Consider the following 16,863-nt stretch of genomic DNA (forward strand, 5'->3'; position numbering starts at 1 on the left):
CGGCTGCAGGGCCGGGCGGGGGGAGTACGGCGGCGTCTGCGGGGGAGGGGGCGGAGGCGGCGGGGGGAAAACGGGAAGGGAAGAGCGGGGATGTGGTTTCGGGGCGGGTTCCTCGCGGTGGCGGGGGTCCGTACGGGCTGTTGGGCCGCTACCGTACCAAGTCCTCCCCCGTTGTGAGTCTCCAGTTCACGACTCGGAATCTGCTGCTGGCGGGGGGGCCCTTCCACCGTCGGGGCCCCATCACCGGGTGACTGGGGGGTGGGGGAGGGTGTGTGTGGGGGGGTACTGGGTGGAGGGGACGTGGACGTGGGGCAGCACCTGGGGGAGTGTTGCACACGCCGACCAGGACAAAACCCCAGAGCTCCCTTCCCCCAGCTCAGCTCATTAGGACATACACGTACGTGCATACGTACATACATACATGCATACATATAGGCAGGCGGCTGGCAGAGGTTAAGGCCTGACTTCTGCTCCCAGTTGACCCAGTCGACCCGGGTTCAAATCCGCCTGCCGGCTCCTCGGGTGTTTGAGGAGTGATGAAATGGGAGGTGGCCCCCCATCTTATGGACGGTGTAGGACGTGATAATATCAACTTGCGAGCTGACCAGGAACTAAGTTGATGCGCCGTTGATCCGCTAGATTTGGTTGGATGCTGGTGGTGAGTTGCCGAACTCAACGAATACATTCTGAAGTCGGATGGGGTGACGGATTAGGGTGCCCCTCTAGCAGGGGAGAGCAGGGACTGCCCCGGGAAAGGGGGCCGCTGGCGAAGTCAACCACCCTGTAACAACATACATATACACACACTCACCATGGACCTGGACTTCACCCTCTAATCTCGACTCGCTTGGGTGCTTGTCGGCATGAACGGGGCAGGTAGGTGTGTATGTAGGTATGTATGTATCTATGTAGGTAGGTACGTTCGTACGTATGTAGGTAAGTGTGTGTGTAATGTGTGTGGCCGCCGTACAAACCCACCTGCATCTCGGAGTGTGTGGGTCGAGTGATGCGTACTACGTAATATACCCCCTCCACACCCACGCCCTGTCCCACCAGAAGGGGGGGGGCCCTCTGAGTTGACGGTGACTCAATGTTGGCGTTACGACTTCCTTCCTGACGGACATACGGACAGACGGACTGGGCTATGAGCTGATTCGAACCGCGGACCCGAAGACCGGAGCCGGGGGCCTTACGGGCCTTGCTGCGATTACGTATTTCCCGGGGACGAGGGTGAAGAGGGTGACGGGTGTAGTTTTTGGAGGGGGTTGCAACCTTCCCCCTCCGCACTCACTGCTTTACCCCCGGCCCCACAGTGGTTCGTCTTAACCCCCACCCCCACCCGCACCCGCACCCTACCCCCAACCTGCGGTGTATCAGCTCTTTTCGTCTTCACTGCGTTTGGGTGAGACCAGCTAGCGCAATTTAATATCGTCGTATTCCTGTCTGTCTGTATGAATGTGTGTATGTGAAGATGCCAACAGGTAACGTAAAGAGATGCGGAGACACGATCGAAGAAGCATGTCGTACATGATAAGTACCAACGACAAACTGTGCACAAAAGGCGGGTAAATGACAAGGCGATCCGGCGCCTCGGCAGCCGAGGCTGTATTTCGCCCCTTCCTCTTCCGCAAGAGTCTCACACCGCCGCATACAGACAGACAGATAAACAGAAAGACAGACAGAAAGACAGACAGAATGACAGACAGACCTTAGTAACGGTACGCCTAACCGTGGCACCTAGTCCCTAGAGAGTACACATATACACACATACACACACATATACACACACACACACACGTGTCAGAGAACCCAAAAACACACCAGCACCACTGCACAAGGTGTGCCCCTGCTCGCGCCTCCTCACTCTCCCTTCCCCGCATAAACAGCTACGTCGCCGCCTCCAAAAAGAAAAAAGAAAGGCAACGGCAAAGCAGTACCTCCCCCCTTCAGCTCAAAGCCAGCGGCCCCCTGCAACGGCACTCGCCCCGCCCCGCCCACCACACCCGCCCCGGGCCCCCCCCCCCCGGGGCAAACTAACCCACAGCTCAAAGCCAGGACAATCCGCATCCCATTCCTCCTTCTCCTTTTAACGGGGGATGCGGCCTGGCAACAGCAAACAAACAAGCAACGGCAACAGGAACCTCTGAAACTGTAATTTCCCCCGCGAGGAATGAATACCGCGGGTGCCCCACTACGTCACCACCACCGCTACTGCCAATGACTACTGCCCGGGGGCCCAATGGGGGCAGTAGCAGCCACGCAGGCGGCACGTGAAGCGGCTTTAGCAGTAGCAGGAGAGCCCGCCCGCCGTCGTCGCCGCCATCACCTACCCCTCCGCCAGCTCCCTCTTCACAGTAACCATGTACTGGTAGTGCCCCACTCGCCAGGTGAAGGGGTTGGCGGCGCCCGGGGGCCCCTCGTGGAAGGCCTCGTGCAGACATGCCGCCGTGAACACCGCCGCCACCTCCACCGTGTCCTGCGTGTGTATGTGTGCATGTATGTATGTGTGCATGTATGTATGCGTGTACGTGTGTATGTGTGTGTGTGGAGAGAGGGAGCGGAGGATGGAGAGGTATCTTTTTTTTGTGTATATTGTGATGGGTTGGGCAGTGGCAGGAGGGCGGTCAGTGTGTGTGTGTATGTGCGTGTGCGTGTGTGTATGTGTGGTACGTTTCCACATACGGAGATCCCCTCTACCGCACCCGACCGCCTCGAGGTCCCCCCAAGGCAGGTAAACTGACGGTAGGCCCTGTCCCCCCTTTCCCCCCCTCCCCCCTCAACCCCTCAAACCCCTTACCCCCTCAAACCCCCCTCCCCCCCCTCCCCCCCCTACCCCCCTCCCCCACGCGCCCTTACCTGGCTGTCGCCCCCTCCCAGGACTCGGTTCATCAGTTGCGGCATCAGCCGACCTCGCACCGGATCCAGATCCACGAACTGCAGGTGGCCCGACTGCGCGGCGGTTGGGGTGTGTGCAGGGGGCCGGGGCAGGGGGGTTTGCGGGATGACGACGTGGCAGGGGAAGCGAAACACATACCACCACTCACTGCCGCGCACTACCAATTCCTCGACGACGAAAACGTCACCCTTCGTCCCCGCCCTGATCCCCCGGGTGGCTGGGGGGTGGCTGGGGTGTGTGGCTGGGTGGTCAATGATCACGGGGGTCTATGGTCACCCCCCTCTGGGCTCGTGTAGCTCGTACCGCCCTCTGCCCACGGCTCTTACCCCCCTCCCACTGCCGCAGCAGTAGCAGAATAGCTCTCTCTCAGTATAGCAGTATAGCAGTATTGCAGCATTGCGGTATAGCAGCGTAGCAGCATAGCAGTACAGCAGTACAACACTATAGCAGTATAGCAGTACAGCAGTACAGCAGTGACGGGGCGCTGTACACACCTGTGGAAGTACCAGCAGGCGACTGCCCGGGGCCGCATCAGACCAGAACTTGCCGTACTTGTCCCCGGGGGGAATCAGGGTGCCCACCGCCGCGCCTGCGAAACCCCCGGGGGGAGCCGGGGGGGATATCCTACATCATCGGAGGTGAGTCTTCGATCCTTTTCCGGGGCTTTTGAGACAGGTTACCCCCCTCCCCTCCCCTCCCCTCCCCGCCATTCCCCCGGGTCATACCCTCCCCCATCCCTGGGGGCCCCATCGGGGCGGGGCCGGTGCGTTAGGTTGTGGAGGTGGCGGCAGGAGATGAGATGAGACCGGTGTGCGTGAGCGCGCGTGCGTGTTACCGTGCTTGTGACACATGCCGGGTATAGGTTGATGAAAGGGTACGGCAGCCCAATGTCGAGCTGCTGTTGTACGACTTCAGCAAAACAAAATCCTCGAACCCTTGAAGACGCGTCACCGCCATCATTCCACTAACCCCACTTCCCCGGCTCCTTTCCCCCGCCGCCACCACCATTGCATTCACTTGCGCAATACCCTCACACTCTGCGTGTGACACTCACCGACGATGCCCAACGCCTTCCGAGGTCGCGTCTTGCCGCCCTCCGCCTCCTCCTGCTTCACCTCCCCCCCCACCCGGGAGCCCCCCGCCGGGTCAGATGGCTCCCGGGGACTCGACGCGTCCTCCGCCACCGTGGCGCAGGCCATAACCCGAACCCCTCCTCCCCCGGGCCCCACCTTACCACCCGGCCCCGTACCGGCATCAGATCCAGATCCAGGTCTGGATCCCGACCTGGATCCATATCTGGCCAGGGTTGCCGCCACCCCCTCCAGCCTCGCCCTCCAGCGAACCACTTTCTCCCCATCCCTGCCCCCGCCCCCGGCCCCGGCCCCACACCACCCTGGAGCATCATGTGTTGGCTGTGGGGGCTGTGGGGGCCTGGATACCCTGCCTGGCGGGACCGGAGCCCTTCCCCCTGCTGCAGCTGCTGCTGCTGCGGCTGATGTTGATGGTGTGGTTGATGTTGTTGTTGGTGGTGGTGGCATGTCGTTCAGCGCTTGCCGCAGCTCTCCCACCACCTCCAGCCACCTGCCAGCCTCCTCCTCCAAACCACCACCACCACCATCATCACCACATAAGTCCACCGGATCCAGCAGTACGGCAGTGGAGATCAGGTCGTCTGGAGGTGGGTTGGGAGGCAGGGGAGCGAGAGGGGGATGAGGGCATCATACGGAGGTGGGAGGGAGGGAGGGAGGGCCCCCGTGGCGGCGGCACTGCCAAGGAGGGGAAAACCCCTTGGTGAGGGGCAGCTGATCCCCGTGGTGGACTTCATTGATCTGCTACTGCCACCACCACCACCGAGCTGTTTGTTGGCCGTGGCGGGGTGGAGGGGAAGGCAGGATCGTGTGTGTATTGTACGGCTTTTTCCTCCTCAGCGGGATGGGGTTGAGGGGAGTTGTTGGGCCGGTGATGTTAAGGAGTTCGGTAGGTTCGGTAGGTTTGTTAGGTAGGTGGTTGTAGGGTGGTCGGAATGTCCGCTAGGCGGGGTGGGGTGGGGAAGGGTTACTGTGGTGCCGTGGTGGTGTGAACGGGTATACATACACATATACATACACACACACGTGGCCATGTCGGGAGACACCCGGGACGAAGCCCTTGGACGAGCCGGTGGGGATTCTGCCTTTGGCACGCATTGTACTACACTGTACTACATTGTACTACACTTGCGGTGGTAGAGGTCAGTACCGTCAGAGGCTGGGCTCGTTCTCCCACCCTGTTGGTGCTGGTGCTGGTGCAACCCCTTACGTTGCAAACCCATCCGTACATTTCCGTAATCCCGCCCGTATTCGTACCCTTCGCGAGGTGCATTGCCGCCAACTTGCCGCCCCTGCCGTGCCCCAGTACGGCAAGGCGGTGCAGGTCCAGCGCCGCGGGCAGATCCCCCTCCCGTACACGTACGGAAATGAGCTGTAGAAGCGGATCTAGGATGGCAGACTTCGGGTGGGGCGGGGGATGACGGGGGGAGGAGCGGGGGGGGTGAGGTTTAGGGGGGGCCCATCAAATTGCTCGGCGGCTGTCGTACGATGGCATAAAGCCAGGTTTGACTGATATCGTCTCGTCCATTAGGGACACAGATTGGGGACACAGGGGGGCTTCCCGTGCATCACTTGAACCTCGCAGTTCCAGAAGCAAAGAAAACAACTGCGTGTACGAACGAGTACGGCACACTGCTGCGGCAGCGCTCCCCAGTTGTAAGTTCCTATATTGAAGGTTTAATAATTTCTTGCCCCAGCTCCCAGTGCTACTGTCCGCTACTGTCCTTTCCCCCTTCACTTCAAATCTCACCTCAGCGCTGTCCACCAGACCCTCGATGTCGTACTGTACGACAGCGTAACCCCACGAGACCACCCTGTCCACAAGGCCCTGGTACCATTTGGCCTTGCACTGATGCGGGAGGGGGGGGGGTGGGGGGGTTTCAGGGAGGAGGTTTGATGGGGGGGGCGTTGATGGGGTGTGTGTGTGCGAGGGGTTTGATGGGGTGTGTATGCGGGGGGTTTCAAGGAGGGGGGCTCGGGGAGGAGGAGGCGGGTCACGAGCCGGCGGGAGCCGAATACACTGTACACTGACAGGGTTGTGTGACGCGGGTAAAGTCGGGGGAAGGGAGGTAGGCACTCAAACCCAGGAAAAGAAGCGGCCCATGCAGCTCTCAACCAGCTGCCATCACTCGACCCCCCCAAAAAAACCCTCTTTCCCCCCCCCTCCACCCTGCTCCCCCCCCCCGTACCATAAACCCGCCGAACATGATCACCACAGGGAAGCTCTCATTCCCCAGCTGCTCGGGACACGTCACCGTCACGCGTGTGGGCGGTCCGGTCCACTGAGTCAGGGGCAGCTGCTTGCGAACCCGGTGACCAGCCAGCGGGCCCCAACTGACCTGGGGGGTAGGGGGGGGCCCGGGAGGGGGGGTAGGAGGGGTTTAGGAGGCGACACGCCTTAGAGTGGAGTACGAAATAGCAACTGACAACCGATCAACCGACCAGTTGGTGAAGAGTTGAGGGGGAAAGCGGAAAAGGTCCATACACATACAGATATACATACAGAAACACATAGAGACACACCAATGTGGTGTACACAATCACAACCATGAGAAACTTGACGAGAAGGAAAAACAGACGGTACATGCCGTACATGCCGTACATAAGGCTTGTGTGTCGTGCATCATCACACGAACATGTCATACATACATGCCTGAAAGTACACCCATACACACCCATACACCCTCTACGAATGGTGTGAAGGAAGGTGCTGCCACACGACTACCCCCAGCACTACCACCGCTGTACAACCGCTACTGCTGTCGCCCGTCATCACCCACATCCACATGCGGTTGAAGGGGTGCTGCCACCTCCCCCTCCGCGCCCTCCGCCGGTTGCTGCTGCTGGTGGCTGAGGGGGCCCACCGTCAGGGGTATCTCCATGGACTGGAGGCGTGTGTGTGTATGGACGTGTGTGTGTGTATGTGTCAGGGGGGAAGGGGGCGGGGGAAGGGGGAGGGGGGTGAGGTGTATCAGCAGCGAGTGGGAAATCACTTACGGCCAGTACGACAGTACGGCGGGCGGACGAAGAGACACGCAGTTGGGAGCAACACTCAGCTACGATACCGACCACCGCCGCGGCCGCCATGTCGTGCCGTACGATATCCCGCAACAAACCCCTCGACAACCCCCGGCGCGATGGTACCATGCCCTGGTACGTGGGGTGTTACAGTACCCAGACGGCCGTACATACACACACACCCCTGTGTACTGCAAACACCACCAAACCCGCAACCCCCCCGACACACCTGGCTATAAGGTGATGTCGTACTCCGCCACATCATCAGCGCTCCCGACCACCAGCTCCCCCAGCTGCCCCGGGGGCCGCACTGCAGCACACCGGACATAAGGCCCCCCGGACAGCACCCCCCCCACTCCCACAGAGGGTGTGCTCCGTCACCACCGCCACCACCGCCACCACCACTACTCGGGGTGGCCCCCCGGGTAGGCAGATTCGCTGAGAGGTCACCGTCCGCGTCCCCCCCGCGGGGTCCCCCGCCTCTCCCAGCAGCCCCAGCCGCCGCCTCCGCCTCCAGCGACTCCATAACTTTAGGAGGGGCTGTAGCAGCAGTAGCAGTAGCAGCTGTGTCGCCAACGGCAGTAGCTGCTGCCGGGGGGGTAGCAGACCGCGGGGGGGTCCCAACCGGGTGGCTCCCGGTCTTCGGGGGCGAGGAGGGCCTCAGAACCGATATGCCGTACGAGTTGGGCTGCCTGTGCTCAACCCCCTGGCGCCCTTCATTGACCGGGGGTGTTGGGGGGGAGGTGGGGTTTTGCTGCACCAGCCGGTTAATAAAGGAGGCGGGGGGCGGAGAATGGGCCCCCTTGGCGCTGCTGGTCCTCCTCCCCGCCTCCACCTCTACCGCCACCTCCACCTCCACCTCCACCTCCACCGCCAGCGGCTGCTGCGGCTCCGGGTGCGGTTGGTCGCTGGGGCGGTAGTTGGCGCTGTTCAACATGGGCACGTTGAGCTCCTTTGGAGACGACATGAAAGAGGAGGAGGGGAAGATGAGGGAGGGGGGATGAGCTGAGGAGGGGGGTTTGAGGGGGGGTTGAGGGGGACGAGGGGGAGGAGGGGGAGAGGAGGAGGAGAGGAGGAGGAAAGCAGCTGTGACCCTCTTCGACTCTTTATTCCGCGAGTAGGTGAACGACACGCAAACACACACACGCACACCTATACACACGTTGAGGGGTGGTGATGGGGATGGTGAAGCCGGTGGATCTCGGGAAAGGAAAGGAAGGGGAGGGGAGGGGGCCGCCCTCCTGAAATACCCTTCGAACGGGAAGTACCTCCTCCTGAGGCCTTGGGGGGCTGGAAAGGCGATCTAGGTTTGGCGAGTGGGGCTGCATGCTGGCGTTGCATGCTGGGGTTGATGCTGTGTTGGCTGCGCGCAGCGAACATATCGTCTATTGGAGCGACGACAGCGTCACTACGGATGGCTAGTTGGTTGATCACAAGATGTCCACGGAGGCCCCCAGGACGCCGATCAGTGGTTGCTCACCGTGTCACGTGCTGTTGCTGGAGCAGACATTAGTAGCGAGTTCGCTTACAGATAGCGTGCTGTGGCTTCAAGACGGACAATGCGCTAGACAACGGGTACAGCTTCACGGTAGGGCGTTGCGATGCTGGAACAACTTAAATATGATATTGGTTTAATAATATATGTGTGAATTAAATGATAAAACTGAGAATATGTGGCAACTTGACGAGGGTCGCCACAAGCTAGCACGTCGAGAGCCAACTCCGCGGAAATACAGAAACTTGGACTCAAGGACCAACAGGGCGAACTTGCAGAACTTCTATTCGTGGGGTTTATTTTTGGGCACTCCAGTTTCCTTGCCTCGACGAAGCTGATGGTTCCCGCACAGGTAGACAGGTGTTTATAGGAACGATGCTTTCCATCTAAGATAACAACAGTAGTATCACGTTGCAGGCTCCTAAGATGCTGTGGGGTACCGGTAACATTGCCTTGTATGCGGTCACGAGTCGATGAGCCGCTGGGGGGCCTACGGCATTAGCTACAGGTTTGCACTTTGCAGCCGTCCGTCCATTAGACGTCATGATGCGCCCTCTCGATACCCTCAGGAAATCAATAGCATCCTCAACCCGCGCGAAACCAAAGGGGGACGTCAATCAGTCAGGAGCAACCTGCAACACATAACGGTAATAACGACAACGGTTCCCAGGGTCGTGTGATCTTTAATGCTCCGACGATCATGGGACGATATGGATAATCCAAGAACGGCTGTCACTTGCATGCATTTAGAACTATCAGAGACACTTGCGATAGGTACAAACGTGCGGGGTAAGAAACACTCGCTAGCAGTTCCGAAAGCTGTTGATACTAGCAGTGTAAGAGCAGTGCTAGGATAGAAGCCTGGAATATCTAAATATCAATGTAAAATTAACCTGCTTTCTTTTCCTTTTTCCTCTAAAGCATATGCGCAATCTGCACCTGCGCATTTTACTTACTTGGCCATGCAACGAACACAACCCTACAACTCCACGGCCTTGAGCCATTTTGGTATAGCCTAACAAAACCTTAACAGAAACATATGCAAATATGCACGCTTCCATCACCGCGGTGCCGGCGTTGCGCCCGTCATTGCTGCTGCCGCCGTCGCGGTCACGCTGTATCCAGGTCCAATCTCCGGAAAGGAAATGCTGCCTCGGGGCTCCGTCTCCGCAAGCCACGAGCATCGAGGCCGGTCCCGAAAACACATCCCCCTGTCCCCCGCCATCATCCGAGTAATCCCTCCACCTCCCTCTCCCCCCACGCCGCCGCCAAAAGGCGTCCGAATCAGCGCAAGCGGCCAGCCCGCCAGCCCGTGTGTTGGTTTCGGAGCCTTCTCCAGGCGGTACTCTGGCCCCAGCAGTGCTGCCATCGCCCAGCCGCCCATCGCCCCGCCCAGATGCGCACTGGGAGGGCGGGAAGGGGGGAGGGCGGGAGGGGGGGAGGGGGGAAGGCAAAACGGTTCAAGCGAGGGGCAACGAAACGGAGAAAGGCACTTCGTGGAAGGAACGAAACGTGAAGTGATATGAAACCTCGTTAATATGAAACGAGGTAGCTAGCCGGCTAGCTGGGGCCGCACCGCACCATGGGGGGCCCCACCGCGCAGGGGGCACATCGTCCCACACGTGGATGTGCGTGTGCATGTGGAGCCGCGGGGGGGTGGGGGGGGAAACTGGAAGCGGGGACAATAGCCCTCCCTCCTTCCTTCCCTCCTCCTTTTCGAGGGCGGGAGGGAAGGAGGGGAGGTAGGAGATTTCAGGGGGTGAGGATGATACACCCTGTGGTGCGTGTGGATGTGTATTTGTGTATGTGGGGGGGTATGCGGAACGTACGGATGAATCCCCCGATGGGCAGCTCCCACCTCACCCCCGAGCACATACAGCTGCGATACACGCGCGCCCACATAACCCCCTTTCCCTCGATTTCTCCATGCCGTACGCTGCCGTACATTGCAGTCGTCCCCATCCACCTACATGACGTCCAGTTTGCTCCACAGCATGACGTGATACACTGCCACCACCTGCAACATCCGCCTCCCTCCCGCCCTCAGCGCCTGAGCCCCCTCGGCCGGCAGCACGTCCAGGTGGGCCCTGTGATAGTGCCACAGCGCCGCCGCCAGGCCGAACACAGCCCCCGAGCTCCCCAGGCTGGCCCGACCGCCGTTGAGCGCCAGGGAGGCGACGGTGGCGGCGGCGGAGGCGGCCACGTATACGGCAGTGAAGCGGCGCCGTCCCGCCACCCGCTCGAACTGGGGACCTAGCTTAGCCAGTGCGAGATAGTTGGCCTAGGAGGGTAGAGGGGTAGAGGGGTAGAGGGGTAGAGGGGTAGAGGGGTAGAGGGGTAGAGGGGTAGAGGGGTAGGGCGGGTAGGGCGGGTAGGGCGGGTAGGGGGGAGAAGACGAGCCACGAGCGAGTGAAGCTGACTGCTGTCAAGGAAGAGTGCTGCGGCAGATGTAAAGAACGCATAACCAACCAGTCGGCGGCGGGCTAGGGGGGAAGGGGAGGGGGACGGAAAGAAGAAAACGGTGGGACAGGGAAAAAACACACCAACTGCACAAATGCACGTAATAAGCACACCAATTCGCCGATTTCTGAACATCCAACCAACAATTGTTAGGTAGAGGCCAGGCAGAAGGAGGCGCAACGAAGGAAAGGGAGAAAGGTACGGAGTGTACGGACGATTTGATGGGCTGTGCGCTTTACAGCAGTACGAGGTGGTGGGGGGGTTGGTCAAGGTGGGGGGTAGTGGGGTTGCGAAGGACGTGGCTGGAAAGAGCCGCCCTAGTTTCTTACAACAGCAAGTAGGTAACAATCATGTACGACAGGAGGTCCGCGCGGCTTCCATGTACGGCAGCGGCCCTCAGGCTCCCCCCTCACCGCCAGATGTAGCGGCCCTCCATGTACGAGTCCCCAGGTCACCAACCGCCACAACTGCCCGCGGAGTACGGCGGAACGGTCCTACATACGGGGGGGGGGGAGGAGTCATTTGATGCATAGCACCTACCGGATGGATGGATGTACGACAGGGGTGGGTTTCCGGGAGGGGGAGGGGGAGGGGGAGGGGGAGAAGGGATTTTTTTCCCCACCCAGGTGCCCTCCTCTCTCTCCCAAATACTCGCCACCCCGCCTCCCCCCCTTTCGCCATCTCGCACATCCCCCCGCCTACCAGCATCAGCAGCGGGGTGGCGAAACCCAGTGTCGCCACTTGTACTGCCGCGCCGTACAGGTGGGCCCTCAGTACGGCACTGGTGGCGGGGCACCCACCCCGGTGTAACTCGGCCAGATGGTCATCCAGCAACCGTTGAGCTTGAGCGCTGTGAGCGGGTGTGTGTGCGGGTGTATGTACGTATGTACGTATGTATCTACCTACCCCCGGGGGCGAGGTGGTGAGACCGGGTGGGACTTTTGACAAGGGGTAGTTCGGGGGAGAAGGAGGGGTGTGCGGGCGGGGGAGTATGAGCAGTTTTGGTGCAAACAAAACACACAACTCACCTCCTCAGGTGAGGTGGACATGAGGAACAGGTGGAACAGGCCCATCCGGACGGAGATCTCCCACTTACATCCCCCCAAGCTCCCCCCCCCACACACACAACCCCTCTCCTCCCCCCCCACACACGCACAGCCACTCACCCCGCGGCTGCCAGCCACTGCGTGACCAGCTGCGTCACGTGGGGCCCTAACAGCTCCTTGAGCGCGGTGGTGGGTGGGAGGGACGACGCTGCGGACGTGGAGGCCAGGGGGGCGGCAAAAAAAATGCTGGAGGGGGAGGGGGAGGGGGAGGGGGGCCTGGGCTGGATGGCGGGGCACGAGGTGGCAGTTGCGACAGCGCCCGCGGCGACAAAGGGCGCGGAGGCGGCGGCGAGGGCGGCGAGGCGGGGTCGAGGGGTCTGTGGACCGAGGCCGGAGAGGTGGGGGGCCCGGGGCGACCGGAGAGGGTGTGACCCTCGGCCTCCCGCCGGACCAGGACCAGGACCAGAAGCGCTGCCACCACCGCTCATAGCGCTTTAACAGATGGAATTCGGGTTAAAAGACTCTGGTAAAGTAGGAGAAGTTGAAGATAGGTGATTACATACCGTACTGCCTCTAATATTTGTGTGATTCACATTTGAAATGCCATCACCATTGTTCTGCCAGGCGTAATTGTCCTAGTCTTTTTCCAAGCAGGCTGCACCACCAATGGTACGGCACACAGCAGAATTTTAAAAAATTTGCAAGCTGAAACTCATAGTCCAGGGTCCATCCTTAGTGTTATAATAGTGTATTTAGTATGTTTAATTGATGCATGGATCCTGTCAAGCGGCCTTTCAAGCGGCCAAAGCTTTTGACCGACTGAGGCAGTCAAACACTTTTCCGTTTGGCTCCCAAGCTGCCAGCGGATGTCGCTAAGGAGCAGCGTCTGGGATATGTTCCTGTTTAAAGCAGCAACAGGAGCGTGCAGAGGGAACCAAGCAGTGCTGCTTTAGACGCGGAAACTGGAAGCGCCTTGACAGAACCGCTCGCCCTGGCAGCCGCGCAAACCAGAGCCCAGCAGGGCGTCGAGGCCGCACCGAATCCGCTGCCGCGCTTGGCAGCTTTGCGCGCCGCTGGGCCGCGTGAGGACATATATTTCCAACCCCCCAAGCCCATCAGATCAAATGGCAAGCGCTCCGGCGGCTATGCCAGGCGCTGCAATACTACAAAGCTTTTCGTGGCTTCAGTTCAGCAGGCGAAGGAGCTTACGGGCAGCGGAAGTAGTTCCTTCACTCGCCCTTCACGTGGCATTAAGGGACTGCTTTCAACTCTCTCCTCTACTGCATTCCTTTCAAACCCGCAGGTCCAGACGTTTGGACATCAACCGCCTTCGCGCGGAGTGCAGCGACGTTTTGAAGCCGTTGCTCCAGCCGGGCCGCAGCCAAGCCGGGGCCGCACAGCACCGCGGGCGGGCGGGCGGGCGGTAACCGCATTCGCGGACGCGATAGGAAGGCGATCAGGGACCGTCTGATCGCATCTGTCGGCAACGGAGGGTAAGATCGCTTCATCGCGCTTTGCTGTCCAATCGTGTGTGCGTGTGTTTGTCTGTCTGTGTGTATTTGTGTGTGTCTGTGTGTTCTCTTTCCTTGCGTTATTCCTGCCAGGTTTACCCGCCAGGGCCGTTTGTGGGATTTGGGGAATCTCTGTGAGTCATGGTGGTGGGTGAGCGCGGGTTGTCAAGACGCAGCCAGCAGGCAGTGTCCACATCTATATGTTAAGAATGAGAATGAGAGCTCAGAGCCGTGAAACTGGGAAAAAGGGGTCCCTTAAGTGCTGTCCTTGATGTGGGTTTGCGTGGCATGTACGTAATGTGTACGGAAGGTCCACCAACCAAACCAACACAATAAAAAAATGTCGACGAATCATCGACACATCCAATCGTCCAGCATACATACATACATACATACATACATACATACATACATACATACATACATACATACACCACCAATAACAACTTGACAAACCAACCAAAACCCTCACGCCAGCCCCCCACCCACCCCCGGAGGCGCCTCCGTCGCCCGACTGCCCCCAAACAGCGGTTGCAACCAACGCGCATCTAACCGCCGCCACCGCGCATGAATCCACGTGGTGGTTTCGGCGGTTGTGGTAGTTACGGCAGCTGATATGCCATCCGCCCCCTCCCACTCCTCCCCTTTCCACTCTCCCAGGGACACCGCCACGCTCTGCCCTTCGGTCGACGCCGCTCCCGCCGCTCCCGCCGCCGCCGCCCCCGCCCGCGGGCTACTCTGCGGAACGAGAGCCCCCCCAATTACTTCTAACCCCCCGTAACCGCCACCTGCTGGGGCTCTCCCGCCGCCGCCGCTGCGGCCGCCGCCAACATTACGAAGGGTCCTGGCACCGCCGCCGCCGCTGTACGACGTCAGCCAGGGTACCTCTCCCATCCAGAGCATTTCATTCGGGTCCACAGCGGCAGCGCCAGCGACGACTCCTCTGAATCTGGATCTGGATCCTAACCTGAGTTTGAATTTCGACCTGGATCTGCTTCCTGCGTCGCGCTCCCTCTTTGGGCAGTTCACCCCTCCGGCCTCATCCCCCCACAGCAACGGCCGCCGCAGCTCCCGAATCGCCCCCCCTCCCCCCTCCTCCCCTTCCTCTCGCTCCGCCTCCTGCTGCTGTTGCTGATCCTGATGGTCCTGCTCGTCCTCGTACTCTCCCCCTCCCCCTCCTTCCACCCCAGCTGGGCGCATCCCCGGTGGCCCCGAAGTGGAGGGGGAAGGAGGAGGCGGGGGGCCCTCTGGAGATGACGACGACGACGGTGTGGACTTGGCAGGTGGGGTTGGCAGGAGGGCTTGCATGACGGGCTGCGAGTCAGTGCGCGGGGGGGAGAGAGGGGCGGCAGCGGAGGGTGCGTGGGGTAATGTTGGGACGGGGACAGAAACAACGTACACACGACGTTCCAACGCCAGGATGGCTCCCTAACCCCTCTCCCTCTCCCTCTCCCTCTCCCTCTCCCTCTCCCCTGCCTACCTGCGTCACCACCCCCAGCCCCACAGTGGTAACCACCACCACCAGTATCACGGAGGATAGAACCACTTGCTGCTCGGGGAGGAAGGCTGAGCAAGGGGGGGGAAGGGATTCGGGACAAGGGGGAGGGGGAGAGGAGGGAGCTTCGCGTAGGTTCAAGGTAGTACGGGAAGTAGTACGGGAAGCAATACATTAAGTCGCAGCGATAAGCGAGTGGGTTCACATGCACAGAATCGACCATGCATTGTACGACAAAGAATCCTGGCGCGCTCAACCTTCCATAGTTGTCTCACCCGCATTGCACTTCCCTGATCTCCCCAATATTTCCGGTCCCCCCCTCCCCACACACATACATACACACCTACACATAGTTTCCCCTCCCCCCTCACCCTCACCCGCATCGTTATAGAAGCAGTGGTAGCCCAGAGCCAGGGTAATCGCCCCGCGGGGCAGTCCCCCCCACCACATCACTGCAGGGCCCCCGGGGGGAAGGGGCTCCGAAACCCGCCAAGTACGGTTAGCCAGCCAGCACAGGGGGAAAGTCACACTGGCTCGTACGGCAGTCAGCAGCAGCAGCAATCCCCCCGCCAAACACAGGGATGCGAGGAGAGAGCGCTCCGGGTGGGGCCCCGGGTCCGGTCGCCTGGGGCCCGGGAGGCAGCAGCAGCAGCAGGGGGAGGGGGGAAAGACGATTCAGGAACGAGTGAAGCTGCTGCCAAGGAAAGAGTGTACAACAATGGGAGGGGGGCCGGGTAGGGGAGGGGGAAGGGGGCGCGGGGAAGAGAAAGGATAATGTAATAACGGAGAAGGAAGCTGACGTCCAATGTACGGCATCCCAGGATCGTACAATCCTGAACGCCCGAGAGGCCTTCTCCAGAAAGACCCGAACCTCCAGGGGTTCCGGTTCTTGTCGCCGTGCACACACAGTGTTTGGGTCGCTGGTAAAGTCGTTGGTTGTTGGTTGTTGAGATGTTTGGTTTTCCAGCCAGAAAGAAAAGCTCCTTTCCGTCCACCTCTCCCCTCTCCCCACACCCCTTCCTCTAGTCCCCTCCTACATACATACATACATACATACATACATACATACATACATACACACAGGCCTACCCCCCCATACACATACACACACATACACACACACACACCGCCCCCCTCACCACCACGCCGAGGGGCCCCACACGTCCAACCCAGCCGCCACCAGCAGCAGCACCTCACAGCCCGCAGAGATCACGTGGAAGCCGTGACGGGTGATCATCTGATGCAGAAAGATCCGGATCGAGTTCCGAAACCATTGCCCAGATGTTGATGGGGGAAGGCGAGGGGACGTGGACGTGGGTTTGTGCTTCTTAGAGGTGATAATTGTGTGTACGGATGTACGGATAGATGGGGGCGCGAAGATGGGAAAGTCGCAGTAGGTACGGTAACGACGGGGGCTTCAATTCTCTGGTTGGCTGAGAGCTGGTGGCGCGTTGCGCCCTCCCTCGGGGGCAACTTCACCCGGCGGCCGACCTCGCAACTGCCCCTTCTCCCCCCCCCCACAGCCTCCTCGGCGATATCCCACCGCTTCCTCTAACCCTCCTTACCCTAACTACCTCGCCCCTAACTACCTCACCCCTAACTACCTTCCTTAACTAATTACCTCACCCCAACTATCTCACCTTGGCCGCCGGGCCCAGGTTGTGCCAGGTGTAGTGGCTCATGGCTATCCCGCAAAAGAATACGGACAGTACGGCAGACAGTTGCAGTCCCTCTGCCAGGAAGTACGCCACCAGGCCAAGCAAGGCCACTGTCAGAACCTCCTGATCGGGGCTGGGGCCCGGGGGGGCAGCGGCAGCTGCTGGGGGTGGGGGGGGCCCCGCCGGGGGGGGAGGG

At 60.3% G+C, this 16,863-nt stretch overlaps 2 protein-coding genes across 2 annotated transcripts in view; both read right to left on the reverse strand.

Moving 5' to 3' along the window:
- Positions 1-2,326: 2,326 nt before the first annotated feature.
- Positions 2,327-8,512, reverse strand: VOLCADRAFT_94199 (uncharacterized protein; the record flags this gene model as incomplete). The annotated part of the gene is made up of 10 exons (XM_002953467.1): positions 2,327-2,476; positions 2,857-2,949; positions 3,391-3,485; positions 3,951-4,568; positions 5,242-5,383; positions 5,735-5,833; positions 6,174-6,323; positions 6,765-6,869; positions 7,232-7,954; positions 8,483-8,512. The coding sequence occupies 10 exons, from the start codon at positions 8,510-8,512 to the stop codon at positions 2,327-2,329; spliced, it is 2,205 nt and encodes a 734-aa protein (XP_002953513.1).
- An 8,152-nt stretch (positions 8,513-16,664) lies between these two features.
- Positions 16,665-16,863, reverse strand: part of VOLCADRAFT_34043 (uncharacterized protein) — a gene marked incomplete at both ends in the record, with an annotated part of 1,946 nt that continues 1,747 nt past the window's right edge. The window contains one exon of the mRNA XM_002953468.1: positions 16,665-16,800. Within this exon, the coding sequence (XP_002953514.1) occupies positions 16,665-16,800 (136 nt within the window). The remainder of the gene's footprint in view (positions 16,801-16,863) is intronic.

This window comes from Volvox carteri, assembly GCF_000143455.1.
Source record: "Volvox carteri f. nagariensis unplaced genomic scaffold VOLCAscaffold_36, whole genome shotgun sequence".
In the NCBI taxonomy this organism is placed as follows: domain Eukaryota; kingdom Viridiplantae; phylum Chlorophyta; class Chlorophyceae; order Chlamydomonadales; family Volvocaceae; genus Volvox; species Volvox carteri.